This window comes from Nerophis ophidion, linkage group LG24 (genome assembly GCF_033978795.1).
Source record: "Nerophis ophidion isolate RoL-2023_Sa linkage group LG24, RoL_Noph_v1.0, whole genome shotgun sequence".
In the NCBI taxonomy this organism is placed as follows: domain Eukaryota; kingdom Metazoa; phylum Chordata; class Actinopteri; order Syngnathiformes; family Syngnathidae; genus Nerophis; species Nerophis ophidion.
The window spans coordinates 3,338,971-3,366,105 of NC_084634.1; the positions used below are offsets into that span (position 1 = coordinate 3,338,971).

The window sequence follows — 27,135 nt, forward strand, 5'->3', positions numbered from 1 at the left end:
CTCTACTCCACTGCAATTGGGCGGGACGTAAACCGGGGCGGCGGGCCGCCGTCCAATAAGGATGCGTCAGAGGCGGAAGTGGGCAGGTCCGGGCGGAAGTGGGCAGATGTTGCGTTGAAGGAGCGAGGTCAAGCTTCCCCGCGACCGAGACCCGGAATATTTCGAGTGGACGCACGAAGACACGCTGAAGGTGAGCCCGGATTAAACTTTATTTCGGTACTGTGGACTCAACAATGACCTTTTATTCACGGCAACGTCTTTATTGTTATTTTACCAAACTTTCACCCTAATAAGCATATGAGTCATTAATGTTAGCTAAACATACATTAGCTTAAGCATTAAACCGCTTTAAGAGGCGATTAATCGTGTTTTTCTTCGATTATTATCCCTTCTTGGCTTCTATTTTCGCGTAAAGTAAATAATTGTAAAGCTAATGTCCGAGCCAGGACCGAAAGGTCATACCTAAATCTGCAATACACCGACTCCGGAGCAGGTGCGGAGACTTTGCTCCTTTTTTTTTATTTTTTTTTATTTTATTTTTTTTTTTTTCACGGTTCGTGACCGACTATTTAGTGCAAACATGGCAGAGAAGTGTTCACAACAAAGCACCGGCGCTCTTTCCGGTGTCTGACCCTCACACTGTCACTCACGATATGATTAACCGCTGAAATTATGCCAAGAACACCCAAGGTCGCCTTTAAAAAAAAAAAAAAAACACTTCTTCCTGTTTCTTCCAGCTTTTCTTGCTTTCACTTTCTTTTTCCAGCAGTCCATTCTATGTGTCATACTTGATCATTTCGCCATATTGCCATATTTTTGCTGGAAGGATTTAGTAGAGAACATCGAGGATAAAGTTCGCAACTTTTGGTCGCTAATAAAAAAAGCCTTGCCTGTACCGGAAGTAGCAGACAATGTGCGCGTGACATCACGGGTTGTGGAGCTCCTCACATCTGAATATTGTCTACAATCATGGCCACCAGCAGCCAGAGCGATTCGGACCGACAAAGCGACGATTTCCCTATTAATTTGAGCGAGGATGAAAGATTCGTGGATGAGGAAAGTGAGAGTGAAGGACTAGGGCAGGGGTCGGGAACCTATGGCTCTAGAGCCAGATGTGGCTCTTTTGATGACTGCATCTGGCTCTCGGATAAATCTGAGGTGGCATTGCTTAACACGATAAGTATCGGTTGGGGACATCTCTACGCTGCTGATCCGCTTGAGATGGTTTCCTGTGGATGGGACTCTCGCTGCTGTCTTGGATCCGCTTGAACTGAACTCTCGCGGCTGTGTTGGAGCCACTATGGATTGAACTTTCACAGTATCATGTTAGACCCGCTCGACATCCATTGCGTTCGGTCCCCTAGAGGGGGGGGGTTGCCCACATCTGAGGTCCTCTCCAAGGTTTCTCATAGTCAGCATTGTCACTGGCGTCCCACTGGGTGTGAATTCTCCCTGCCCACTGGGTGTGAGTTTTCCTTGCCCTTTTGTGGGTTCTTCCGAGGATGTTGTAGTCGTAATGATTTGTGCAGTCCTTTGAGACATTTGTGATTTGGGGCTATATAAATAAACATTGATTGATTGATTGAATGAATAATTAGGGTTCTTAGCCAAGGACCCTATTGAAACTGCTGTGTTTTATTATTATTCCGCACCTACGCGCTGTAATTTGACCCCCTTAACATGCTTCAAAACTCACCAAACTTAGCAAAACCTTCCCAACATATTAAGCAACCAATCCCCCAAAATGAAAATTGCGCTCTAGCGCCCCCTAGGGAAAAAATTACAGACAAAACTGCATGTAACTTCTCTTAGGAATGTCATAGCGACATGAAACAAAAACTCCTATGTAGGTCTGACTTAGACCCAATTTTCTTACAGTCACTTCTTTCAGCAAAAATCTACAGGAAGTTGGCAAAAACCCCTTCAAAATAAATTTTTTGCAAAAAATGCAATTTTTTTGCCTCTTTGTGCTGTAATTTGACCCCTTTAAAATGCTTCAAAAGTCACCAAACTTGGCGCACACATAGGGACTGGCGAATATTGCGATCTAATGAAAAAAACAAACCCCAAAACTCAAAATTACGCTCTAGCGCTATTTTTGAATAAAACACTGAAAAAACTGCTCCTGAAACTGAAACAGACATGGTAATGTGTAAATAATGTCAATTAGTAGATGGACCATCTGAAGCTGTGAAGTGAACACTAGTAAGGTTGTAAATACTGTATAGAGTAGGCTAACCCATGTGGTTCCTGTGGATGTGAACACAATTATTGTAGTGACTAAATAACATAGTGACTGAAACAGACATAGTAATGTGTAAATAATGTCAATAACTAGATGAACCATCTGTGGCTGTGAAGTGAACATTAGTAAGGTTGTAAATACTGTATAGAGTAGGCTAACCCATGTGGTTCCTGTGGATGTGAACACAATTACTGTAGTGATTAAATAATGTAGTGACTGAAACAGACATGGTAATGTATAAATAATGTCAATAACTAGATGAACCATCTGTAGCTGTGAAGTGAACACTAGTAAGGTTGTAAATACTGTATAGAGTAGGCTAACCCATGTGGTTCCTGTGGATGTGAACACAATTACTATAGTGACTAAATAACATAGTGACTGAAACAGACATGGTAATGTGTAAATAATGTCAATTAGTAAATGGACCATCTGTGGCTGTGAAGTGAACACTAGTAAAGTTGTAAATACTGTATAGAGTAGGCTAACCCATGTGGATCCTGTGGATGTGAACACATTATTGTAGTGAGTAAATAACGTAGTGACTGAAACAGAAAAAGTAAGGTGTAAATAATGTCAATAACTACATGAACCATCTGTGGCTGTGAAGTGAACACTAGTAAGGTTGTAAATACTGTATGGAGTAGGCTAACCCATGTGGTTCCTGTGGATGTGAACACAATTACTGTAGTGATTAAATAACATAGTGACTGAAACAGACATGGTAATGTATAAATAATATCAATTAGTAGATGAACCATCTGTGGCTGTGAAGTGAACACTAGTTGTAAATACTGTATAGAGTAGGCTAACCCATGTTGTTCCTGTGGATGCGAACTTAATTATTGTCGTGACTAAATAACATAGTGACTGAAACAGACATGGTAATGTGTAAATAATGTCAATAACTAGATGAACCATCTGTGGCTGTGAAGTGAATACTAGTAAAGTTGTAAATACTGTCTAGAGTAGGCTAACCCATGTGGTTCCTGTGGATGTGAATTAGGTGTGACTCAAATCTTCAATATTACATCTTATTACCTCGTCACTGACATCATAACACAAAGCTACACGTGGCCGTTTTGTTAGCATATACTTAGCATTATGGATTGTTTTTTGGGGCGGAAAAGGTTTTTGATTTTTTTGTTTTGTTTTGGTTTTTTGGGGGGGCAAAAGTGTTTGTTTTTCAGTTCTTGTATTATGATTTCCCTGTCAAATGAATAAATAAACCTTATATTTAAAAATAAAGACAATATTGACACAAAAAACAACACTGATTTTTATTATTATTATTATATTTTAAGTATATTTTAGTTTTTTGAGAGAGTGCTTCTAATATTTTAGATCAAGGGCGTCTGAATGTTTGCGGGGGCCATTTTGATGTTTTTTTTAAATAAAAAAAAGTAGATTTATTTAAAAAAATAAAATTTATTTTTATTTAATTAATTAATTTATTTATTTGTTGTTGTTTTTTTTTTAGGGTGGAGTGAAAAGTGTCTGTTTCTCAGTACAATTATTATGATTTCCCCATAAAATGAATACATAAATATTATATATATATATATATATACATATATATATATATATATATATATATATAAAAATAAACATTAAAATTACACAACACACTAATTTTTAAATGTATTTTCTTGCCAGATGTCATTTGCCAGTGAGAAGCTGTACAACGGCTACCTGAGGACCAACATGCCGACCATTGTGAGCACGGTGAAAGTGAGAGAGATGGTGGTCCATCTGCCGTGTCTGACCGCTCACGACAGGGTGAGTTCTTCCATCGGGGACTTTTTGGGGAAGAGATTGAAAGGGACAAGCGGTGGTAAATGGATGGATGGATGAAGATTGAACTAACCACTAACCCTTGAACACGGGACTCCATCACAAGTTGCCATGATGTTAGCAGTGACGGAGCAGGGAGGGGCTAAGAATACCAGCTCTTTTTGCTGTAATATGGATTCTCTAGTCAAAATACTTTTGATACTTGAGGTAATTTGTATCATTAATAGGAACACAGTGAAAGAAAAAAAGTTAAATAAATACGTATTATAATATTTTAAAAATCTGTAATAATAATAATATACAATTAATAATAATAAATAAATAACTGCATCCTTAATGTACAACTTAAAAAAAAAAAATAATTAAATGTTGTTTTTGACCTACATAGTCCATAAATACAAGTAAACACATGTCAAAATGTTTTTTTTTCTCCCCTTAACAAGTTACCCACAAACATTATATATAAAATAAGATGCAATCAACAAAATAAAACATAAACATGCATCATGAAGCCACAGACAACTGCACTTTTCACTGTCCTCAACAAACAAATAAATATATATTAATAAAGTATATTAGATAATAAATATAATATTAAATGATTTGAAATAAATATATAATAAATTATATTAGATAGCATATATCAGATTAAATACTAATAAATTATGTTAGATAATAAAGAAGCGGTAGGAAATGGATAAATGGATGAATAAATATAATGTCAAATAATTTGAAATAAATAAACATATAATATATTCTATTAGATAAATACCATCCATCCATCCATTTTCTACCGCTTATTCTCTTTTGGGGTCGCGGGGGGCGCTGGCGCCTATCTCAGCTACAATCGGGCGGAAGGCGGCGTACACCCTGGACAAGTCGCCACCTCATCGCAGCATAGATAAATACAATATTTAAAAAACATATAATATAATATTTTTAAATTCGGTAATATCATATAATGAATAATAATAATAGATAAATAACAACTTTTTCTTTTCTTTTGTTGATCGGCTTTTTGACACATACAGTCCAGAGATACAAGGAAACATGTCAAATGTTCTTTGTTCAAGTTACCCACAAACATTATACATAAAATAGGATGCAATTTTTGCCTCTTTGAGCTGTAATTTCACCCCCTTAAAATGCTTCAAAACTCACCAAACTTGACACACACATCAGGACTGGTGAAAATTGCGATATAATAAAAAAAAAAAAACTCAATATTGCGCTCTAGCGCCTCCTAGGAATAAAACACTGACAAAACTGCTCTTGGGAAGAAAACACAGACAAAACTGCTTGTAACTTCCGGTAGGATTGTCGTAAAGACATGAAACAAAACTTCAATGTAGGTCTCACTTGGACCTACATTTTAATAATTGACATCCTTCAGCAAAAATTAACAGGAAGTTGGCAATTACCCCTTCAAAACAAAAGTGTTGTAAAAACCCGTCACCTTTTTTCAAACATTATCTCCTCTGAGCGCGTTTGTTGTGTCAGCTTCAAACTCGCACCGGAAAGAGATTGAACCCTTCTGATCAAAAGTTACGCAAAGAGTTTTTCTAACTGCTCCGGTTTTGATTTTACGAGCCTTCAAAGAACCGCTACGCTGATGCTGGCGCGCTTCTTCCGTCTTAAGATGGCCGCTTAAAAGCAGGGAGCACCAGCGTGACCACACGATGCAGAGAAGTTAGGTACTGTGCAGGTAAAGATATGTTGACTGGGTGAAAGAAGGAGGCACCAGTTTGACTCCAGGATACAAAGAAGGTAGGTAATGTGCAGGTAAAGATATGTTGACTGGGTGAGAGAAGGAGGCACCAGTTTGACTCCAGGATACAGAGAAGGTAGGTCATGTGCAGGTAAAGATATGTTGTCTGGGTGATGGCAGGAAGCACCAGTGTGACCCTGGGATGCAGGGAAGGTAGGTAATGTGCAGGTGAAGATATGTTGACTGGGTGGAAGAAGGAGGCACCAGTTTGACTCCAGGATACAGAGAAGGTAGGTAAAGTGCAGGTCAAGATATGTTGTGTGAGTGATGGCAGGAAGCACCAGCATGTATGGGTGAAAGAAACAAGCACCAGTGTGACCCCGGGATGCAGGGAAGGTAGGTAAAGTGCAGGTAAAGATAAGTTGACTGGGTGGAAGAAGGAGGCACCAGTTTGACTCCAGGATACAGAGAAGGTAGGTAATGTGCAGGTCAAGATATGTTGTGTGAGTGATGGCAGGAAGCACCAGCGTGTATGGGTGAAAGAAACAAGCACCAGTGTGACCCCGGGATGCAGGGAAGGTAGGTAAAGTGCAGGTAAAGATAAGTTGACTGGGTGGAAGAAGGAGGCACCAGTTTGACTCCAGGATACAGAGAAGGTAGGTAATGTGCAGGTAAAGATATGTTGTCTGGGTGATGGCAGGAAGCACCAGCGTGTATGGGTGACAGAAAGAAGCACCAGTGTGACCCTGTGATGCAGGGAAGGTAGGTAATGTGCAGGTAAAGATATGTTGACTGGGTGGAAGAAGGAGGCACCAGTTTGACTCCAGGATACAGAGAAGGTAGGTAATGTGCAGGTAAAGATATGTTGTGTGAGTGATGGCAGGAAGCACCAGCGTGTATGGGTGAAAGAAACAAGCACCAGTGTGACCCCAGGATGCAGGGAAGGTAGGTAAAGTGCAGGTAAAGATAAGTTGAATGGGTAAAGGCAGGAAACACCAGCAAAAGTCATGATTCTTATTAAAAAATGATAGTAATTATTTTGAAAAATGTTGTGAACAATTTATTTAGTTTCAATTAAGAATCGGGATGAATAAGAATTGCAGTTCGGATATGAAACAAACAAGATCATGTCAAAAATAATGAATAAAAGTGTCAGGTTCAAACACCGATTAAATGTATTAAACAGACAAGAAGCAAGGAATTAGACAGAGACAGAATTCAATTTAGCTCAATGAGAAACGTCTCGGCTCGATTGTACGCCTCCTCTTTTATTTGGACTTCCCCTGATTACATGGCAACAGCTGTTTCTAAAGGGAGGGGGGTCGTAAACAGCCGTCACCTTTGGTTACAAAACAATTCAAAGAAAAGGTCGTAAAACAGTTCAAAGAAAAGGTGCCTGGAGGGACGTCAGGCCCTGCCTTCTCTCAGTTTTGTAAATCTCGGGTAAAGACAAAAGACAAAATCTTCCTGTCGATTACAATACATCAAAGAAACCAACACCCTCATGTCGCTCCCCATCCTACACAGTGGAGTTTAACAAGTCTTTTGCTCAGTAGGATCAAAGACAGCTTTTGTCCTCTCGCAGGGCGAGCTGAACTCAATGTAACAAAGTTTTGTGATAACTTGGATACAATAATTCTGACAGTTGTAAATGTGAAGTGAATTATATTTATATAGCGCTTTTTCTCTAGTGACTCAAAGCGCTTTACATAGTGAAACCCAATATCTAAGTTACATTTAAACCAGTGTGGGTGGCACTGGGAGCAGGTGGGTAAAGTGTCTTGCCCAAGGACACAACGGCAGTGACTAGGATAGCAGAAGCGGGAATCGAACCTGCAACCCTCAAGTTGCTGGCACGGCCACTCTACCAACCCAGCTAAACCGCCCCACAAATGTCGGTCTTCCACCACGCTCTGACGAGAGATTGTACGCCGCCTCTTTTATTTGGACTTCCCCTGATTACAAGGGAGGGGGGGTCATAAACAGCCGTCGCCTTTGGTTACAAAACAGTTCAAAGAAAAGGAGCCTGGAGTGGGGGGGTCCTCTTCGCTTCGCACAGTGGAGTTTTACGAGCCTTTTGATTGCTCGCCGGGAACTCGTTAAAACAAAGTTGAGTGATATTATTTCCTTCTAAAATTTGAGCTATTGTTGTGTATTCGGTTTTTCTCCAGTTGAATTATGGCCTGGAGCCCACTTATATGTCATTACCTTCCTGCTTTGGGGGATATATCTTTTTGAGCGTGTACATGCAACAAAAAAAAAGAGGTTGATGTGGTATGGGTGTGGTCTGTGCTCGCAGGAGACCATCGAGGCCAAGAGGGAGATGTGCGGCAACTTTGACGGCATGGTTCTTCTCCTGGACTGCCTGAAGAGGAGGGAGAACTGGCCCGAGCACTTCATCAAAGCGCTGGAGATGTGCGAGCACACCAGCATCGCGGCCGAGGTCCGGGCGGAATACAACGCTCTGAGGGGCGCCCACGGTAAGCATTGTTGCGGACATTATAGCGCTAACACTATGACCAACATCATACAGTAGCGCAGTAGGCCTAGGTATTCATTAAAAACAAGTCTATTTACATATCACACGGTTTGAACAGTAACACTGTGTTTTGAATATTCAACCAAGTGAATCTTTGGCGTAGAGTTACAATATATGTAGTAACACATTGTTTGCATCGCCTTAGACTCCAACCCCAGCTCTCCTTCGCCAGCTGCGGAAGCGGCCAATGTTTATCCGGCTCCAGATGAACCTCACCTCTCCGTGCCTGAGACCAGCCCAGGTCACCGCCAGGCCACCGCCGACACACCCCCTCCGGAAACTGAAGCACAGCCTGAAGCTGACGCGCCAGCTGCCGCGCCGGTTGACGCGCCGGCTGCCGCGCCGGTTGACGCGCCGGCTGCCGCGCCGGTTGACGAGCCGGCTGCCGCGCCGGCTGCCGCGCCGGTTGACGCGCCGGCTGACGCGCCGGCTGACGCGCCGGCTGCCGCGCCGGCTGACGCGCCGGTTGACGCGCCGGCTGCCGCGCCGGTTGACGCGCCGGCTGCCGCACCGGCGCCAGCGCCGCCGGTCCCCGCACCCGAGTCGCCCCCCACGCCCGACGGAGCGTTTCTCCAAGAGACCTCCGAGCCGGAGGAGACCTCTCTGTCTGACTTCTTGGACGTTTCCCACCCTGTTCAAGTGAGCCCAGGAGAGGTTTCGGCGGTGCCGACTGAACAGAGCGACGTGGTCTCAGACGTGACCCCCGAGCAGAACCCAGACCCTCCTGCGGAAGAGGCCGCCGCCGTCACCCTGGAGCTGGAAGAAAATTCCCAGGTGAGAAAAAAAAACCCTCATCCTGTTTGTTGTTAGGACTACAAGGATCAGGTAGTGCAGGGGTAGGGAACCTATGGTTCTAGAGCCAGATGTGGCTCTTTTGATGACTGCATCTGGCTCTCGGATAAATCTTAGCTGACATTGCTTAACACGATAATTATGAATAATTTCCGCTGGAATTCACAGTGCTAAAAATAACGTTCAAAATATAAAACATTCTCATGCATTTAAATCCATCCATCCGTTTCCTACCGCACCTGTTCAAGAAGTCGCATTAATGGTAAGAAGTATTTTATGTCACGATGGGGGGGAGGGGGGGGGGGGTCGCAGCTTGCTGCGGGGTGGTTCTCCCAGGAAGGCAGACAGACTACTCGGGACATGGCATTTAGGTAAAAACATGACTTAATTTAAACTAAAAAAGATACAAACAAAAATCGCTCACAGAGGAGGAGGCACAACTTGGGCTAAGGAAGAAAGCTAACGCATAAACAGACTAAGAACATAAATCAAACAAAACTTACTTGGCACGGCATGAAGCACGAAACTATGGCAAGACATGAAACAAGTCAGCACAGAGCAAGAAAAGATCACATTGACGCCAGGGCGACTGACTGGCAAAGACAAGCTTAAATGCTGCCTCTGATTAGTGCTCGGGAAGCAGGTGAGCGGGCATTTTGTCCACCAGAGACAGGTGGACTCCTACCTCGTTTACTTCCGTGATGACCTGAAAGTTTTTTTAATCTACTCAGTGGCCTAGTGGTTAGAGTGTCCACCCTGAGCTGGGTAGGTCGTGAGTTCAAGCCCCGCCCGAGTCATACCAAAGTTTTGGGGGTTAAATCACCAAAAATGATTACCGGGCGCGGCCACCGCTGCTGCTCACTGCTCCCCTCATCTCCCAGGGGGGTGATCAAGGGTCAAATGCAAAGGACACATTTCACCACACCTAGAGTTTGTGTGACTATCATTGCTACTTAAACTTGAACTAAAATGCGAAAAACATGGATAAGTGTGGAGAGGGTGTTTTGCCTTTTTCCCACCATGCATTGTAATCGTCGCAGGATGCAGAGACGGCAGGCGAAACGCAAGTAAAATTAAATTTCAAAGCCCCGTCAAGCAGGAAGCAAAGAAAACCAGTCCACTAAGTAGAACGATCCAGAGCCAGGTGACCACGGCGAGCGCCAGACGGGCGAGGAAGCTCAGGCCGCGACCGTTTGCTGGACAAAATGAGACAAAGGAGTGGCAGAAAAATAAGTTTTTCTTTACAAAGGGTATAAACAAAAGGCGCTCACTGCGAAGGTACAAAACTTGGCTATGAAAACAAAAACTTGCACAAAGGCAAAACTATGGACATAAAACCAAACTTGCAAACTATGGCATGAATTAAGAAAACTTACTTCGAACAAGAAAAGAGCATGAAAAAAGGCAGCATGGATCATCAGCATGAATAACAAGGGTGTGTGGAGGGTGATGTCGCCAGGTTGACTGCCTGGCAACTACAGGCTTAAATAGTTATGCAGTGATTGACTTAATTTTCATTTATTTTTTGTCATCAAAAAGGGAGGTTTTTTGGGTTGATGCACTAATTGTAAGTGTATTTTGTGTTATTTATGTTGATTTAACAAAATAAATAAATAAAATAAAAAAACAAAAAAAATAATAAATTATTCTGCGGCACAGTACCGGTGGTTGGGGACCACTGTTATAGATGTCTAAGTATACTATTGTTTAAAATGTCATCTTTTTCTCGTTTTTCTGCTCTATTTTTCGTACATTTTTACTGTTGTTATTTTAGACGTGATTATTTGAAAACAACTTTTTAAATTTGAGCAGACACATTAGGTATTTGCACAAAGTATCACTTGGTATCGGATCGGAAAGAAAACGAGTGGTATGGCACATCACTACGTCGTTGAGTCTCTGGAATATATCAAATAGCCCGCCCCCTTTTTTTGGAAATCTGTCCCTCAAAATATTTAGGAGAACTATGGAACAGTACTTGTGTTCTCTATAGGTCGGTCTTTATTGTCATTGCACAAGTACAACGAAATGTAGTTTTCAGCAGAAACCCGTTCAAGATGAGACTAACAAACAGTGTGCAGGGTTACAGAACAGGAACGCTGATGGCTCGCCGCAAGGCGCCCTGTGAAAGATGGGAATAAAAAAATACAATCCAGACTGGGCTCCCTAAGGGGGCCCAGTCTGGAGTGGGAAAAAACCTCCATATCAGAGCACATGTACATATTACAACAGAGGGGAGGGAGTGGCGGGGCCACGGTGGCAGGCTGCAGCTCTTCAGGCACTGCCCATTTGTCCATCACCTACGTCAAGGGTATTGGATGGGGGTGGGGCGGAATGTGTGTGTGGCCTATATTTTTTTGGATGCATGTGTGTGTGTGTAAGCCTGCGTGTCTCTGTTCCGCGGCCTTGATGTCGTGCTGTCGCTAGTCCAAAGTCAACAACAACAGGTGTGTGTCCTTGAGAGACAAGAAGGGAGTTTGTTGTGCGTCTCCAAGCCGGGGAAACAATCCAAGTTAGAATAGTTTGAACGTTGAAGGGTTTGAACTTCCAGGAAAAACGGGATTTGGTTCGGAACTCGGGAAAGTGTTAGTTGGAGGAGTGAATATGTGTTGAAAGTGGAATGGTTTGAATTGGTTGAAAAATGTGGGATTTGTGGAGGTTTGAAAAATGGACGATTCTTTTTGAATGGGGAACATGTCCCTGAAAACTGGGAATTCTTGGAAATCCGGGATTTTTTTTTAAGTTGTTGAAGTCGAGCACACAATTCATGCACAGGCTGAATATTTTGAAGTTAAAGCTGTTTGAATTGGATAAGAATGATTGGAGGATGCGGCAAGAACTGTGGATTACATCGGACTGTCTACCCCGAAGTTTTTGAGGACCAGTCATAGACAATTTAGAGTGAAAAGCTAATTTTATTTTCACTCGCATACAAATCATTCTAACTTGGATTGTTTCCTGTTCATTTCAATGGGAATTTCATGAAATTTAGGAATTTGGGGAAAATCCAGAGTTTTTTGGGAAAATGTTAAAAGACTTGAATGTTCTGAATGAGTTGAAATGGTTGGTGTTGGAGTTTTTTTTCGAGAAATGTTGAAGTAGTAACATTTTTAATTGAGAAAGGGTATTAAGGAGTTTCGGGAAATCCGGGAAATTTTCAAGTTCAAAAAACAACTTTGTTTTTGTCCTCATTAAGAGGAATGTTTGGACGGTGGAACACTTGAAGTGGGTTGAAAAATGTGGGAGGAGTAGTCGCCAGAAAAGAGTCGAAAAAGGAAATTCCCAGAATTTTTTAGAATTTGGAAAAATGATAGTTTGAGTGGAATGTGTTGAAAGTGGAACGGTTTGTATTGGTGGAAATGGTGGAAGTTTGAAAAATGTCCAATTCATTTCAATGGGAATTTCATGGGAATTTCGGGAAAACCGGGAATTTTTTCGGAAAGTGTTAAAAGACTTGAAAGTTCTGAATGAGTTGAAATGGTTGGTGTTGGAATTTTTCAAATCATTCGAGAAATGTTAAAATAGTAACATTTTTAATTGAGAAAGGGTATTAAGGAATTTCGGAAAATCCAGGAATTTTTCCAGTTCAAAAAACAACTTGTTTTTTTTTCCTGGTTAAGAGGAATGTTTGGACGGTGGAACGCTTGAAGTGGGTTGAAAAATGTGTAAGGAGTAGTCGCCAGAAAATAGGGTCAAAAATTGGAATTCTGGGAATTCCTGGAATTTTTTTGAACTTGGAAAAAATGATAGTTTGAATTCCCAGAATGGTGGAATGTGTTGAAAGCAGAATTGATTTGATTTGGTTGAAAAATTTGGGAATTTTGGAGGTTTGAAAAATGGACAATTCATTTTGAATGGGGAAGATGTCCCTTAAAACTGGGAATTCTTGGAAATCCGGGATTTTTTTTAAATTGTTGAAGTGGAACAGACAATTCATGCACAGGCTGAATATTTTGAAGTTAAAACGGTTTGGATTGGATAAAAAATGTGGGAGTTGTGGAACTTAAAAAAAAAATACTGTTCATTTGAATGGAAATTTTAGGAATTTTGGGAAAATCATGAGTTTTTTTCGGAAAATGTTAAAAGACTTGAATGTTCTGAATGAGTTGAAATGGTTGGTGTTGGAGTTTTTTTTCGAGAAATGTTGAAGTAGTAACATTTTTAATTGAGAAAGGGTATTAAGGAATTTCAAGAACAAACGGGAAATTTTCCAATTCAAAAACAACTTTGTTTTTTGTCCTCATTAAGAGGAATGTTTGGACGGTGGAACACTTGAAGTGGGTTGAAAAATGTGGAAAGAGTCGTCGCCAGAAAAAAGGGTCAAAAAATGGAATTCTGGGAATTCCTGGAATTTTTTTGAACTTGGAAAAAATGATAGTTTGAATTCCCAGAATGGTGGAATGTGTTGAAAGTAGAATGGTTTGATTTGGTTGAAAAATTTGGGAATTTTGGAGGTTTGAAAAATGGACAATTCATTTTGAATGGGGAACATGTCCCTTAAAACTGGGAATTCTTGGAAATCCGGGATTTTTTAAAAATTGTTGAAGTAGAACAGACAATTCATGCACAGGCTGAATATTTTGAAGTTAAAACGGTTTGGATTGGATAAAAAATGTGGGAGTTGTGGAACTTAAAAAAAAAATACTGTTCATTTGAATGGAAATTTTAGGAATTTTGGGAAAATCATGAGTTTTTTTCGGAAAATGTTAAAAGACTTGAATGTTCTGAATGAGTTGAAATGGTTGGTGTTGGAGTTTTTTTTCGAGAAATGTTGAAGTAGTAACATTTTTAATTGAGAAAGGGTATTAAGGAATTTCGGGATATCCGGGAACTTTTCAAGTTCAAAAAACAACTTTGTTTTTGTCCTCATTAAGAGGAATGTTTGGATGGTGGAACGCTTGAAGTGGGTTGAAAAATGTGGAAGGAGTAGTCGCCAGAAAAAAGGGTAAAAAAAGGGAATTCCCGGAATTTTTTTGCACTTGGAAAAATGATAGTTTGAATTTCCAGGAAGAGTGGAATGTGTTGAAAGTGGAATTGGTTGAAAAATGTGGGAATTGTGTAAGTTTGAAAAATGGACAATTCATTTTGAATGGGGAACATGTCCCTGAAAACTGGGAATTCTTGGAAATCCGTGAATTTTTTTTTTAATTGTTGAAGTCGAGCACACAATTCATGCACAGGCTGAATATTTTGAGTTAAAACAGTTTGGATTGGATAAAAAATGTGGGAGTTGTGGAACTTAAAAAAAAATCCTGTTCATTTCAATGGGAATTTCATGAAATTTTAGGAATTTGGGGAAAATCATGAGTTTTTTGGGGAAAATGTTAAAAGACTTGAATGTTCTGAATGAGTTGGAATGGTTGGTGTTGGAGTTTTTTCGAGAATTGTTGAAGTAGTAACATTTTTAATTGAGAAAGGGTATTTGGGAATTTCGGGATATCCGGGAACTTTTCAAGTTCAAAAAACAACTTTGTTTTTGTCCTCATTAAGAGGAATGTTTGGATGGTGGAACACTTGAAGTGGGTTGAAAAATGTGGAAGGAGTAGTCGCCAGAAAAAAGGGTCAAAAAAGGGAATTCCCGGAATTTTTTTGCACTTGGAAAAATTATAGTTTGAATTTCCAGGAAGAGTGGAATGTGTTGAAAGTGGAATTGGTTGAAAAATGTGGGAATTGTGTAAGTTTGAAAAATGGACAATTCATTTTGAATGGAGAACATGTCCCTGAAAACTGGGATTTCTTGGAAATCCGGGATTTTTTTTTTTAATTGTTGAAGTCGAGCACACAATTCATGCACATGCTGAATATTTTGAAGTTAAAACGGTTTGAATTGGATGAAAATGATTGGAGGATGCGGGAAGAACTGTGGATTACATCGGACTGTCTACCCCGAAGTTTTTGAGGACCAGTCATAGACAATTTAGAGTGAAAAACTAATTTTATTTTCACTCGCATACAAATCATTCTAACTTGGATTGTTTCCTGTTCATTTCAATGGGAATTTCATGAAATTTAGGAATTTGGGGAAAATCCAGAGTTTTTTGGGAATATGTTAAAAGACTTGAATGTTCTGAATTAGTTGAAATGGTTGGTGTTGGAGTTTTTTTTCGAGAAATGTTGAAGTAGTAACATTTTTAATTGAGAAAGGGTATTAAGGAATTTCGAGAAAAAACGGGAAATTTTCCAATTCAAAAAACAACTTAGTTTTTTCTCCTCATTAAGAGGAATGTTTGGACGGTGGAACACTTGAAGTGGGTTGAAAAATGTGGGAGGAGTAGTCGCCAGAAAAGAGTCGAAAAAGGAAATTCCCAGAATTTTTTAGAATTTGGAAAAATGATAGTTTGAGTGGAATGTGTTGAAAGTGGAACGGTTTGTATTGGTGGAAATGGTGGAAGTTTGAAAAATGTCCAATTCATTTCATGGGAATTTCGGGAAAACCGGGAATTTTTTCGGAAAGTGTTAAAAGACTTGAAAGTTCTGAATGAGTTGAAATGGTTGGTGTTGGAATTTTTCAAATCATTCGAGAAATATTAAAGTAGTAACATTTTTAATTGAGAAAGGGTATTAAGGAATTTCGGAAAATCCAGGAATTTTTCCAGTTCAAAAAACAACTTGTTTTTTTGTCCTGGTTAAGAGGAATGTTTGGACGGTGGAACGCTTGAAGTGGGTTGAAAAATGTGTAAGGAGTAGTCGCCAGAAAATAGGGTCAAAAAATGGAATTCTGGGAATTCCTGGAATTTTTTTGAACTTGGAAAAAATTATAGTTTGAATTCCCAGAATGGTGGAATGTGTTGAAAGTAGAATTGATTTGATTTGGTTGAAAAATTTGGGAATTTTGGAGGTTTGAAAAATGGACAATTCATTTTGAATGGGGAAGATGTCCCTTAAAACTGGGAATTCTTGGAAATCCGGGATTTTTTAAAAATTGTTGAAGTAGAACAGACAATTCATGCACAGGCTGAATATTTTGAAGTTAAAACGGTTTGGATTGGATAAAAAATGTGGGAGTTCATTTGAATGGAAATTTTAGGAATTTTGGGAAAATCATGAGTTTTTTTTCGGAAAATGTTAAAAGACTTGAATGTTCTGAATGAGTTGAAATGGTTGGTGTTGGAGTTTTTTTTCGAGAAATGTTGAAGTAGTAACATTTTTAATTGAGAAAGGGTATTAAGGAATTTCGGGATATCCGGGAACTTTTCAAGTTCAAAAAACAACTTTGTTTTTGTCCTCATTAAGAGGAATGTTTGGACGGTGGAACGCTTGAAGTGGGTTGAAAAATGTGGAAAGAGTCGTCGCCAGAAAATAGGGTCAAAAAATTGAATTCTGGGAATTCCTGGAATTTTTTTGAACTTGGAAAAAATGATAGTTTGAATTCCCAGAATGGTGGAATGTGTTGAAAGCAGAATTGATTTGATTTGGTTGAAAAATTTGGGAATTTTGGAGGTTTGAAAAATGGACAATTCATTTTGAATGGGGAAGATGTCCCTTAAAACTGGGATTTCTTGGAAATTCGGGATTTTTTTTTTTGGAATTGTTGAAGTAGAACAGACAATTCATGCACAGGCTGAATATTTTGAAGTTAAAACGGTTTGGATTGGATAAAAAATGTGGGAGTTGTGGAACTTAAAAAAAATTCCTGTTCATTTCAATGGGAATTTCATGAAATTTTATAAATTTTGGGAAAATCATGAGTTTTTTTCGGAAAATGTTAAAAGACTTGAATGTTCTGAATGAGTTGAAATGGTTGGTGTTGGAGTTTTTTCGAGAAATGTTGAAGTAGTAACATTTTTCATTGAGAAAGGGTATTAAGGAGTTTCGAGAAAAAACGGGAAATTTTCCAATTCAAAAAACAACTTAGTTTTTTCTCCTCATTAAGAGGAATGTTTGGACGGTGGAACACTTGAAGTGGGTTGAAAAATGTGGGAGGAGTAGTCGCCTGAAAAGAGTCAAAAAAGGGAATTCCCGGAATTTTTTTGAATTTGGAAAAATGATAGTTTGAGTGGAATGTGTTGAAGGTGGAACGGTTTGTATTGGTGGAAATGGTGGAAGTTTGAAAAATGTCCAATTCATTTCAATGGGAATTTCGGGAAAACCGGGAATTTTTTCGGAAAGTGTTTAAAAGACTTGAAAGTTCTGAATGAGTTGAAATGGTTGGTGTTGGAATTTTTCAAATCATTCGAGAAATGTTGAAGTAGTAACATTTTTAATTGAGAAAGGGTATTAAGGAATTTCGGAAAATCCGGGAATTTTTCAAGTTGAAAAAAACAACTTTGTTTTTTTGTCCTGGTTAAGAGGAATGTTTGGACGGTGGAACGCTTGAAGTGGGTTGAAAAATGTGGAAAGAGTCGTCGCCAGAAAAAAGGGTCAAAAAATGGAATTCTGGGAATTCCTGGAATTTGTTTTAACTTGGAAAAAATGATAGTTTAAATTCCCAGAATGGTGGAATGTGTTGAAAGTAGAATTGATTTGATTTGGTTGAAAAATTTGGGAATTTTGGAGGTTTGAAAAATGGACAATTCATTTTGAATGGGGAAGATGTCCCTTAAAACTGGGAATTCTTGGAAATCCGGGATTTTTAAAAAAATGTTGAAGTAGAACAGACAATTCATGCACAGGCTGAATATTTTGAAGTTAAAACGGTTTGGATTGGATAAAAAATGTGGGAGTTGTGGAACTTAAAAAAAAAATACTGTTCATTTGAATGGAAATTTTAGGAATTTTGGGAAAATCATGAGTTTTTTTCGGAAAATGTTAAAAGACTTGAATGTTCTGAATGAGTTGAAATGGTTGGTGTTGGAGTTTTTTTTCCGAGAAATGTTGAAGTAGTAACATTTTTAATTGAGAAAGGGTATTAAGGAATTTCGGGATATCCGGGAACTTTTCAAGTTCAAAAAACAACTTTGTTTTTGTCCTCATTAAGAGGAATGTTTGGATGGTGGAACACTTGAAGTGGGTTGAAAAATGTGGAAGGAGTAGTCGCCAGAAAAAAGGGTCAAAAAATGGAATTCTGGGAATTCCTGGAATTTTTTTGAACTTGGAAGAAATGATAGTTTAAATTTCCAGAATGGTGGAATGTGTTGAAAGTAGAATGGTTTGATTTGGTTGAAAAATTTGGGAATTGTGGAGGTTTGAAAAATGGACAATTCATTTTGAATGGGGAAGATGTCCCTTAAAACTGGGATTTCTTGGAAATTCGGGATTTTTTCTTGTTTTGAATTGTTGAAGTAGAGCACACAATTCATGCACAGGCTGAATATTTTGAGTTAAAACAGTTTGGATTGGATAAAAAATGTGGGAGTTGTGGAACTTAAAAAAAAATCCTGTTCATTTCAATGGGAATTTCGTGAAATTTAGGAATTTTGGGAAAATCATGAGTTTTTTTGGGAAAATGTTAAAAGACTTGAATGTTCTGAATGAGTTGAAATGGTTGGTGTTGGAGTTTTTTTTCGAGAAATGTTGAAGTAGTAACATTTTTAATTGAGAAAGGGTATTAAGGAGTTTCGAGAAAAAACGGGAAATTTTCCAATTCAAAAAACAACTTTGTTTTTGTCCTCATTAAGAGGAATGTTTGGACGGTGGAACACTTGAAGTGGGTTGAAAAATGTGGGAGGAGTAGTCGCCTGAAAAGAGTCGAAAAAGGAAATTCCCAAAATTTTTTAGAATTTGGAAAAATGATAGTTTGAGTGGAATGTGTTGAAAGTGGAACGGTTTGTATTGGTGGAAATGGTGGAACTTTGAAAAATGTCCAATTCATTTCATGGGAATTTCGGGAAAACCGCAAATTTTTTCGGAAAGTGTTAAAAGACTTGAAAGTTCTGAATGAGTTGAAATGGTTGGTGTTGGGATTTTTCAAATCATTCGAGAAATGTTGAAGTAGTAACATTTTTAATTGAGAAAGGGTATTAAGGAATTTCGGAAAATCCGGGAATTTTTCAAGTTGAAAAAAACAACTTTGTTTTTTTGTCCTGGTTAAGAGGAATGTTTGGATGGTGGAACGCTTGAAGTGGGTTGAAAAATGTGGAAAGAGTCGTCGCCAGAAAAAAGGGTCAAAAAATGGAATTCTGGGAATTCCTGGAATTTGTTTTAACTTGGAAAAAATGATAGTTTGAATTCCCAGAATGGTGGAATTTGTTGAAAGTAGAATTGATTTGATTTGGTTGAAAAATTTGGGAATTTTGGAGGTTTGAAAAATGGACAATTCATTTTGAATGGGGAAGATGTCCCTTAAAACTGGGAATTCTTGGAAATCCGGGATTTTTTAAAAATTGTTGAAGTAGAACAGACAATTCATGCACAGGCTGAATATTTTGAAGTTAAAACGGTTTGGATTGGATAAAAAATGTGGGAGTTGTGGAACTTAAAAAAAAAATACTGTTCATTTGAATGGAAATTTTAGGAATTTTGGGAAAATCATGAGTTTTTTTCGGAAAATGTTAAAAGACTTGAATGTTCTGAATGAGTTGGAATGGTTGGTGTTGGAGTTTTTTCGAGAAATGTTGAAGTAGTAACAATTTTAATTGAGAAAGGGTATTAAGGAATTTCTGGAAATCCGGGAAATTTTCAAATAAAAAAAAACTTTGTTTTTTGTCCTCATTAAGAGGAATGTTTGGACGGTGGAACACTTGAAGTGGGTTGAAAAATGTGGAAGGAGTAGTCGCCAGAAAAAAGGGTCAAAAAAGGGAATTCCCGGAATTTTTTTGCACTTGGAAAAATGATAGTTTGAATTTCCAGGTAGAGTGGAATGTGTTGAAAGTGGAATTGGTTGAAAAATGTGGGAATTGTGTAAGTTTGAAAAATGGACAATTCATTTTGAATGGGGAACATGTCCCTGAAAACTGGGAATTCTTGGAAATCCGGGAATTTTTTTTTTAATTGTTGAAGTCGAGCACACAATTCATGCACAGGCTGAATATTTTGAAGTTAAAGCGGTTTGGATTGGATAAAAAAATGTGGGAGTTGTGGAACTTTAGAAAAAAATTCCTGTTCATTTCAATGGGAATTTCATGAAATTTTAGGGATTTGGGGAAAATCCAGAGTTTTTTTCGGAAAATGTTAAAAGACTTGAATGTTCTGAATGAGTTGAAATGGTTGGTGTTGGAGTTTTTTCGAGAATTGTTGAAGTAGTAACATTTTTAATTGAGAAATGGTATTAAGGAATTTCGGGAAATCCGGGAAATTTTTAAGTTCAAAAGTTTGTTTTTAGTCCTCATAAAGAGGACTGTTTGGACGGTTGAACGCTTGAAGTGGGTTGAAAAATGTGTAAGGAGTAGTCGCCAGAAAAGAGTCAAAAAAGGGAATTCCCGGAATTTTTTAGAATTTGGAAAAATGATAGTTTGAGTGGAATGTGTTGAAGGTGGAACGGTTTGTATTGGTGGAAATGGTGGAAGTTTGAAAAATGTCCAATTCATTTCAATGGGAATTTCATGGGAATTTCGGGAAAACCGGGAATTTTTTCGGAAAGTGTTAAAAGACTTGAAAGTTCTGAATGAGTTGAAATGGTTGGTGTTGGAATTTTTCAAATCATTCGAGAAATGTTAAATTTGTAACATTTTTAATTGAGAAAGGGTATCAAGGAATTTCGGAAAATCCAGGATTTTTTCCAGTTCAAAAAACAACTTGTTTTTTTGTCCTGGTTAAGAGGAATGTTTGGACGGTGGAACGCTTGAAGTGGGTTGAAAAATGTGTAAGGAGTAGTCGCCAGAAAATAGGGTCAAAAAATGAATTCCTGGAATTTTTTTGAACTTGAAAAAAATGATAGTTTGAATTTCCAGAATGGTGGAATGTGTTGAAAGTAGAATGGTTTGATCTAGTTGAAAAATTTGGGAATTGTGGAGGTTTGAAAAATGGACAATTCATTTTGAATGGGGAAGATGTCCCTAAAAACTGGGATTTCTTGGAAATTCGGGATTTTTTTTTTTGGAATTGTTGAAGTCGAGCACACAATTTATGCACAGGCTGAATATTTTGAAGTTAAAACGGTTTGTATTGGATAAGAATGATTGGAGGATGCGGGAAGAACTGTGGATTACATCGGACTGTCTACCCCGAAGTTTTTGAGGACCAGTCATAGACAATTTAGAGTGATAAGCACATTTTATTTTCACTCGCATACAAATCATTCCAACTTGGATTGTTTCCTGTTCATTTCAATGGGAATTTCATGAAATTTAGGAATTTGGGGAAAATCCAGAGTTTTTTGGGAATATGTTAAAAGACTTGAATGTTCTGAATTAGTTGAAATGGTTGGTGTTGGAGTTTTTTTTTCGAGAAATGTTGAAGTAGTAACATTTTTAATTGAGAAAGGGTATTAAGGAATTTCGAGAAAAAACGGGAAATTTTCCAATTCAAAAAACAACTTTGTTTTTTGTCCTCATTAAGAGGAATGTTTGGACGGTGGAACACTTGAAGTGGGTTGAAAAATGTGTAAGGAGTAGTCGCCTGAAAAGAGTCGAAAAAGGAAATTCCCAGAATTTTTTAGAATTTGGAAAAATGATAGTTTGAGTGGAATGTGTTGAAAGTGGAACGGTTTGTATTGGTGGAAATGGTGGAAGTTTGAAAAATGTCCAATTCATTTCAATGGGAATTTTGGGAAAACCGGGAATTTTTTCGGAAAGTGTTAAAAGACTTGAACGTTCTGAATGAGTTGAAATGGTTGGTGTTGGAATTTTTCAAATCATTCGAGAAATGTTGAAGTAGTAACATTTTTAATTGAGAAAGGGTATTAAGGAATTTCGGAAAATCCGGGAATTTTTCAAGTTGAAAAAAACAACTTTGTTTTTTTGTCCTGGTTAAGAGGAATGTTTGGACAGTGGAACGCTTGAAGTGGGTTGAAAAATGTGGAAAGAGTCGTCACCAGAAAAAAGGGTCAAAAAATGGAATTCTGGGAATTCCTGGAATTTTTTTGAACTTGGAAAAAATGATAGTTTGAATTCCCAGAATGGTGGAATGTGTTGAAAGTAGAATTGATTTGATTTGGTTGAAAAATTTGGGAATTTTGGAGGTTTGAAAAATGGACAATTCATTTTGAATGGGGAAGATGTCCCTAAAAACTGGGAATTCTTGGAAATCCGGGATTTTTAAAAAATTGTTGAAGTAGAACAGACAATTCATGCACAGGCTGAATATTTTGAAGTTAAAACGGTTTGGATTGGATAAAAAATGTGGGAGTTGTGGAACTTAAAAAAAAAATACTGTTCATTTGAATGGAAATTTTAGGAATTTTGGGAAAATCATGAGTTTTTTTCGGAAAATGTTAAAAGACTTGAATGTTCTGAATGAGTTGAAATGGTTGGTGTTGGAGTTTTTTCGAGAAATGTTGAAGTAGTAACAATTTTAATTGAGAAAGGGTATTAAGGAATTTCTGGAAATCCGGGAAATTTTCAAATAAAAAAAAACGTTGTTTTTTGTCCTCATTAAGAGGAATGTTTGGACGGTGGAACACTTGAAGTGGGTTGAAAAATGTGTAAGGAGTAGTCGCCAGAAAAAAGGGTCAAAAAAGGGAATTCCTCGAGTTTTTTTGCACTTGGAAAAATTATAGTTTGAATTTCCAGGAAGAGTGGAATGAGTTGAAAGTGGAATTGGTTGAAAAATGTGGGAATTGTGTAAGTTTGAAAAATGGACAATTCATTTTGAATGAGGAAGATGTCCCTAAAAACTGGGATTTCTTGGAAATTCGGGATTTTTTTTTTTTAATTGTTGAAGTAGAGCACACAATTCATGCACATGCTGAATATTTTGAAGTTAGAACGGTTTGAATTGGATTAAAAATTCGGGAGTTGTGGAACTTAAAAAAATGTCCCGTTCATTTCAATGGGGAATTTCATGGGAATTTCGGGAAAAGTGGGATTTTAGGGGGGAACATTTTAAAAGACTAGAATATTCTCTCAAGAACAGTATTGGTAGCTAGGTTGTTATTGTCATTGCACAAGTACAACAGAACTTAGTTTCCAACACAAACCCGTTGAAGATGAGACGAACAAACAGGGTTACGGAACCGGAACGCTGATGGCTCGCCACAAGGCGCCCGGTAAAAGATGGGGAGAAGGTAAACGCTGGGGGAGGATGAACCTCCATAGCAAAGCACATATACATATTACAACATGCATCTCCAGACTTGCAACAGAGGGGAGGGAGTAGGGGGGCTACGGTGGCAGGCTGCAGCTCTTCAGGCGCTGCCCAGTTGTCCATCGCCCCTAAGGGATTCACGTCAAGGATAGGAGGTGGGGTATATTTTTTGTGGATGCGTTCGCCCTAGATGAGTGGGTTTTAAAGGTTGTGTTCTGATGTCCAAGGTGTGTTCAGTACCTGATGCCACGCCGGTCGAAAGCACATCCGTGAGCTCCGCCCTCCCCGTCGACGACCCGACCGTGGGACTGAGCCTGCCCTGCCCGCTTCTCAGCGCCCAGCCGCCGACCACCTACTCGGGCAACACAGACCGTCTGGAAATCAGCGACTTTGCAGAAGGAGAGACGAGCGCCGAACCCGAGGAAGACCCCCCGGAGGAAGAGGAGGTGCGGGTGCACGTGATGCACGTCACCCAGCAGCCGTCGCTCCTCGACCTCGACGGCCAGAGCGTCGGCAACGGCGACGCCTCCAAGGACGGCACCCCTGCCGCCGAGGAGCCAGCGAAGCCTTCTTCCGGCCGGCTGACCGCCAACAGCAAGTACATCCTGACGGCACTGGGCGTGGGCGCCGGCGCACTGCTGATGGCGTGGAAGTGGAAGCATTAAGGTCAGGGGGCGGTGAAGGAAGCGTGCCTTATTGTCGTGGCTCGTCTCTGCAGGTGTGTCTTTCAGCAGCTCACCTGTCCGCTTTTCAGGTGAGTCGGTAGAAATGTTCCCCGAGCACTTTACTCTTGAGGCTGGTGGCTGCCAAGCCTTGTAGCTATTATCTTTATTTATTTGGACGTAAATACATTTAAATTAGCTTCCTTCCATCTTAGCATTTTTTAACATTACAGTAGAACTTGTAAGGCGGGGGGGGGGTCAAAATGGTTTCCATTGAGGGCCGCTTCTAACAGTCGATGGTATGATTACACCATTTTGGGATAGGATAGGACTTTATTGTCCTTGCACAATTTTGTTTTCAAGATGAGACAAACAAACTGTGTACGCCTGTTAAATATGGGAAAAAGGTAAAACGCTGGGAAAGAAGATGAGGGGGGTGAGGGTTGGGGGCCTGGAGGTCGACTGCTGCTGTAAATCGCTGGCAGCCGTCCATCACCCCGAAGGGGAATCAAGCGCTGGTGAAGGCGTTGTCTTGATGTAGTGTCCATAGGCCTGGGGCCGTTCTGCATGCAAGCAAAAGTTAGACACCAGGTGTCGTCGAGGAGGGAGGGAGGTCAAAAGCGTCCATCGTTGAGGAGTTCTCGGGGGGATGGTTTCAGAACAGCCTGCTCCTGTTGTTTCATCAAGGCCATTCGAGGGAGTCAAAGCTTTTCCATGTTGCGATCCATCTCGCGATTCAGTTCAGTTTTCTATGCTTTGATTAGATTACTGGATTTGTTTGCACAATGTAGAGAAAAAAATAATAATCCCGCAGCTCAGTCGCAATAATTGTACTGTGAAATATACGTAGGTTTGTACTTGAAATGGCACGACGGGACCACTGTTTGTTTGTTTTTACGGTAAACAACTGGCAGCTCATTTGCCGGAATTTTACTATAATTTTTAGAGCGTATTTTACTGTAAATAGACAGCCGCTTTTTGACAGTAAAATTCTGGCAAGTAAAAAGAAGCAGATTGTACGGTGTATTAATGTAAACACTAAAACTGTACCACTGTTTTTTTAAATTAAAAAAAAAATAGCCGCTCAGTTGCCAGAATTTTACAATCACATTTACTATTTGTTTGTTTTTTACTTAAAATTAAACTTTAATTGTAGTAAGTGAACTGCCATTGTTTTGGTTTTTCTTTACCGTAAAAAAAAAACTGTATAGTGTATTCATGCAAATGGAAAAAAACGGTACCACTGTTTTTTTTAATAAAGCTCAGTTGCCGGAATTTTACTGTAAAAAATAGTAAAAATGAGCTGCCGTTTTTGTTTTGCCGTTAAAAACAACCACAGAGTTTATAATTTATTGATGTAAATGGTAAAAAAAAACTGGCAGCTCATTTGCCAGAATTTTACTAAAACTCTTATTTTAAAAAAAAAATTTAATTGGACATAATAAAACAGTTTTTTACGGTACAATTTTGACAAGGTCGCTGACATTTTTTTTATTGTTTTTTTTTTACCGTAAAAACAACTGTAGATTTTATAGTGTATTTATGCAAATGGGAAAAACGGTACCACTGTTTTTTTTAAATACAGCTCAGTTGCCGGAATTTTACTGTAAAAAAGTAGTAAAATGAGCTGCCGTTTTTGTTTTGCTGTTAAAAACAACTACAGAGTTTATAATTTATTGATGTAAATGGTAAAAAAACTGGCAGCTCATTTGCCAGAATTTTACTAAAACTCTTGTTTTTTTTTTTTAACTCCACATAATAAAACTGTTATTTACGGTACAATTTTTCCAAGGTCGATGACATTTTTGTTGTTTTTTTTAACCGTAAAAACAACTTAAGATTTTACAGCTCAGTTGCCAGAATTTTACTAAAACAGTTATTTTTTTTAACTGGACATAATAAAACTGTTTTTTACGGTACAATTTTGGCAAGGTCGTGGACATTTTTGTTGTTGTTTTTTTACTGTAAAAACACCTTCAGATTTTACAGCTCAGTTGCCAGAATTTTACTAAAACACTTATTATTTTTTATTATTTTTAAACTGCACATAATAAAACTGTTTTTTAACGGTACAATTTTGGCAAGGTCGCTGACATTTTTGTTGTTGTTTTTTTTACCTTAAAAACAACTTCAGATTTTACAGTTTAATTGCCAGAATTTATTAAAACACTTATTTTTATTTTTTTTAACCGTGCATAATAAAACTGTTTTTTACAGCACAATTTTGGCAAGGCCGCTGACATTTTTTTGTTTTGTTTTTTACCGTAAAAACAACTTCAGATTTTACAGCTCAGTTGCCAGAATTTTACTAAAACACTTTTTTTTTCTAACTGGACAAAATAAAAATGTTTTTTTACGGTACAATTTTGACAAGGTCGCTGATATTTTTTGGTTGTTTTTTTTTGCCGTAAAAACAATTTCAAATTTCACAGCTCAGTTACCAGAATTTTATCATCAAAAACAATGGTACAGTTTTCCAGTAAAATGGTGTAAAAAAAAAGGTTTAAAAATGATATTGTCATTTTTACAGTGTACAGTTGGATGGATAACTTGATATGAAATCATAAGTCAAACATATACAAAGTATTTATTTATATTTGAACAAACATTTTTGCAATGTATTTATTGTATTATTATGGAGAATATATGCCATTGAATAGAGTACATGTATTTTTTTCTCCTGTCAAGATGAAGTACTTTATTAACACTGTCAGGTTCAAACACTGATGACATCTATTAAACAAGACCAGAGGCAAAGAATCAAACAGAGACAGAATTAAATCTGGACTCAGATCTGAGGAGAGACATGGCCACTGTACTCTGTGTACAGTCCTGCACCACGCTCTGACACAAGATCGTACTCCTCCTTCTTTATTTTTTTTTATTCTCCCACAACTGCTTCCTGAAGGAAGTGGGTCGTTACCGAACAGTTCAAAAAGAGTCCCATAAAATAGTTCAAAGAGAGTTCCATAAAATAGTTCAAAAACAATTATTCTAACCAACACATTTACGGGTTTTTGAGGGCTAAAGACAAGGAAGTGGCGGGCCAGATCTAGAGTTGATCACCTGTCCTAAGGTTCCAATTTCCTCCTATTTCTAAACATTTTCTCACCGAAAATCATGAAATAATCAAGCCAAGGTGCAGCCGTTGTTGTTCATTCCAGCTTTGGCTTCTAACAAGATGGCCGACAAAGATTCTTCATCGGTCAACAAGGGGACTTTCCACTGTAGTAAGTGCTCTAAAATATTTGTGATCAGGTGACCCAGTTCATTGTGAATCCTGCTGTAAATACTACAATAAAAAAACAGCATCAAGGAAATAATGCACCTTTTA

At 38.5% G+C, this 27,135-nt stretch overlaps 1 protein-coding gene across 1 annotated transcript; it reads left to right on the forward strand.

The window, feature by feature from the left end:
* The first annotated feature begins 59 nt into the window (after positions 1 to 59).
* mavs (mitochondrial antiviral signaling protein) lies at positions 60 to 27,135 on the forward strand. The gene is made up of 5 exons (XM_061886897.1): positions 60 to 190; positions 3,902 to 4,024; positions 8,047 to 8,227; positions 8,432 to 9,060; positions 23,367 to 27,135. The coding sequence occupies exons 2-5, from the start codon at positions 3,902 to 3,904 to the stop codon at positions 23,802 to 23,804; spliced, it is 1,371 nt and encodes a 456-aa protein (XP_061742881.1). The 5' UTR covers positions 60 to 190; the 3' UTR covers positions 23,805 to 27,135.

Coding starts and splice junctions, on each gene's coding strand:
- mavs (XM_061886897.1), top strand. CDS start 3,902: ATGTCATTTGCCAGTGAGAAGCTGTACAACGGCTACCTGAGGACCAAC. Junction 4,025..8,046: donor GTCTGACCGCTCACGACAGG/GTGAGTTCTTCC, acceptor CTGTGCTCGCAG/GAGACCATCGAGGCCAAGAG. Junction 9,061..23,366: donor AGCTGGAAGAAAATTCCCAG/GTGAGAAAAAAA, acceptor CTGATGTCCAAG/GTGTGTTCAGTACCTGATGC.